Source organism: Pyrus communis, chromosome 4, assembly GCF_963583255.1.
Source record: "Pyrus communis chromosome 4, drPyrComm1.1, whole genome shotgun sequence".
NCBI classification, from domain to species: Eukaryota; Viridiplantae; Streptophyta; class Magnoliopsida; order Rosales; family Rosaceae; genus Pyrus; species Pyrus communis.
This window is the reverse complement of record NC_084806.1, coordinates 26,394,797-26,397,602: the sequence shown is the minus strand read 5'-3', so window position 1 is coordinate 26,397,602 and position 2,806 is coordinate 26,394,797. Positions and strand designations below refer to the sequence as shown.

Below are 2,806 nucleotides of genomic sequence, written 5' to 3'. Positions count from 1 at the left end.
AAAAAAATAAAAACCACAATTGTACAATCTTTGTACTAAGCTTTCTCTTAGATGTAGAACCCACTAATACAAACAAGGCTCTATTGAAGATGTACTACGAAGTATAGTACAATAATGTAGTCTTTTATCATACGTAAATGTCATTGCAGCAGCTTGTGTCCTATAGTTGCAAAAAGTCTTACATGCATAGTTGATTTATGCATAAAAAGCATCTCAATGGGGTTTGTAATTCTAAAGTAATGACCAGCTTTCGGTTCCCTCCCGCAAATCATGCATGTACACCTTTGTCAACTTTACACAACAATCGAAGTTTGGCAAATCATAAAACTAAAACTAACCAATATGATAAGAATGTTCATGTCACGAGATAAATCAAATTAATTAAACAAGCTAGAGAAAGAAAAGGACTGATTATTCATTAATATAGATTATATGATAATTAGGTATAGCCTTGCTTGTATTTGCGGAAAAGGTCTTCGGTTTTGGCATTCCTAAAGGCACAGCAGCCTATCAAATAAACGGCAACGAGAGAAATAAGAGTGATGAGCAATATAATGTTGGTTCTTCTCCATTCTTTCTTGAGATTAGCAAGTAATCCAGCTTTGCAGGAATCGCAGTTGAAGCAAAGTTGGGTCTGGTCGTTACTCCATTGCAGGCAATCCATGTCGGCTGCGTTGTTTATGGGACTTATCCAGTACGTTGGATTCACGAACGTGTACCCACATTGTGTGGGTGGCTTACAGCATCCTGACTATAACGATAAAAAATTAAATTAGAAAAAGGAAGAAGCTTCACCACAAGGAATAAAGCATAAAGAGATCTGTGAGGACTTGTGAAAAAAAGAAGAATCTCTAAAATGAAAGAGTAAAGTGGGTTTGTTTTGCTGATAAGTTAGTTTGTTATTTATTATTGAGAAACCTAATTGAAGATGTTTTTGAACAAAATGGTTATCAAACACTCTTAATTTTTTTTCTTTTTTAAACAAAGGATATGATCGACATCAAGGGGTGGGAAAGTGAGTCAAGCATCCCAATATGCTTGCAATAATGTGGTTCAAATTTGTTTTTAACGAAAATCGAATATAAAATCTTCCACTTACAAGAATCAAACATAAATGAAAAATAATCATTATTTATTAATTTGAAGAGCTGAAAATTATAGTGGGATTTGAAGAAGAAAAAAAATATAGAAAAGAAAGGAACAAGACAGGCAATTGGTAGATTTTGAGAATCCAATATTGTGCATAGTGTAAAAGTTTCAGAGACACGGTTTAAATGATTTAAAGCCGATATTATTTTTAGCTTAATCACTTGTAGCCTAAGAGGTGTAAGGTTTAACTTAAAAGGCCTACGTCATAATTAATAATGAAATCATTTGTATATAAATCATAATTTGTTTTATCAAACCTTCCATGTGGGATTTCCAACAAATTGAATTTGAAAAAAGAAAAGGAATTGGTGCAATTAATTTTTTTCTTGCCACAAAAAATGGTACAATAAATTACAGAAAAAGAAATTTTATTTGAATTCAACTTTCTTATCTCTATGCCCAACTACAAAAAAAATTAATCTACCAAATTTTCAAATTTGACCTTGCATAAATTAATTAATTAATTAATTCTATAACCCCAACAAAAAAAAAAAAAAAAAAAAAGACACAAATAGCAAGAATGTACTCTCCACCTTTTTATGGATTAAAAACACGTAACAACGTGCTTCATTCAAAAAAACAAAAAAACAAAAAAAAAAAAAAAAAAAGAAAAAAAAGGGGAATTCACATCCGATCCCTATGAAGAAAAACAAGTGAAAAAATAAAAATAAATTGATGTTGGAAGAAATGATAGAACAATATTTACCTGTAAGGGGGTAATGTGCGCGTTAAAAAAATCTTGAGCCATGCGATATCTCTGATTCAACTCATCACACATATTTGTTGAGCTAAGACAAGTTCTTATGCGTGCCCACTTAAAAGGGTTTCGAACTCTACGGCGAAGCCAACCGGAGTAATCATCAAGACGATATTCCAAGTAAGACCGGCTCGGCTCCAGGTGGCCAGAGCCTCTAATGGTGACCATGTAGATGCAAACCACCAGAGCAGCAAGCAAGATTATAAGAACCAGCATGGCAATGAGGTAAGAGATAAGGAGCCATGGGATCCTCCAAAACGCTCCCACAAAGCCTGCAATGGCCACAACCAGGAACAAGATGCCTAAAATTATGACAGGCCATTGTATAAGCTTTACACAAGAATTGTCTGGCTCTGTTGCGAGCCAAATTCCTGCACCAATGATTGGAATTGAGAGCAGCATCGCAACGAAGTTGATGGCTCCGATGACATTGTTGCTAAGTGCCATTTTGGTCTCTAGATCGATTACGTTCCTCTTCCGTTTGAAAACTAGATTTAGTAAGACATGAGAGATATATCTCAAACTATTTATCAAGGGGTAGGGTAACGAAAGCTAGGAGTAGCAAAAGCCAAAAGGGCCAAATTCTTTTACCATACAAAGGATAGTATGCATGGAAGAGGAAAATCGAGCATAAAACCTCGAGTGCAGGTCTAACCTTTAAACCCTATTGGCATCAAAACCAACACTTTTTTGTTCCTTACCTTGGATCCATGTAAAGCTAGTAAAGTAATAGGTAATGGTTATTTAAATCGCGTTTTGATCCTTAGGTGTAATCACGTACTTTGAGTATCACTTTTTTGAAAAGGAATACCTTGAACATAATGAAGGGATAAAAGAAAGAGACAAAAGATATGAGTTGCAAGCAACTAATGCATAAATCATGGAAAGATTTGGAAGAAA

General features: G+C 34.4%; 1 protein-coding gene across 1 annotated transcript; it reads right to left on the bottom strand.

Annotated features, from left to right (window-relative positions):
- Nucleotides 1-400: 400 nt before the first annotated feature.
- Nucleotides 401-2,496, bottom strand: LOC137732549 (protein TORNADO 2-like). The gene is made up of 2 exons (XM_068471868.1): nt 1,856-2,496; nt 401-751 (listed from the first exon to the last, which is right to left on the bottom strand). Exons 1-2 carry the CDS (start codon nt 2,351-2,353, stop codon nt 440-442), a joined length of 810 nt encoding a protein of 269 aa, XP_068327969.1. The 5' UTR covers nt 2,354-2,496; the 3' UTR covers nt 401-439.
- Nucleotides 2,497-2,806: the final 310 nt, after the last annotated feature.

Excerpts from the sequence above, each read along its gene's own strand:
- LOC137732549 (XM_068471868.1), bottom strand. The coding sequence starts at position 2,353 with ATGGCACTTAGCAACAATGTCATCGGAGCCATCAACTTCGTTGCGATG. Across the intron at positions 752-1,855 it reads CGCACATTACCCCCTTACAG|TCAGGATGCTGTAAGCCACC; the intron begins GTAAATATTGTT and ends TTATCGTTATAG.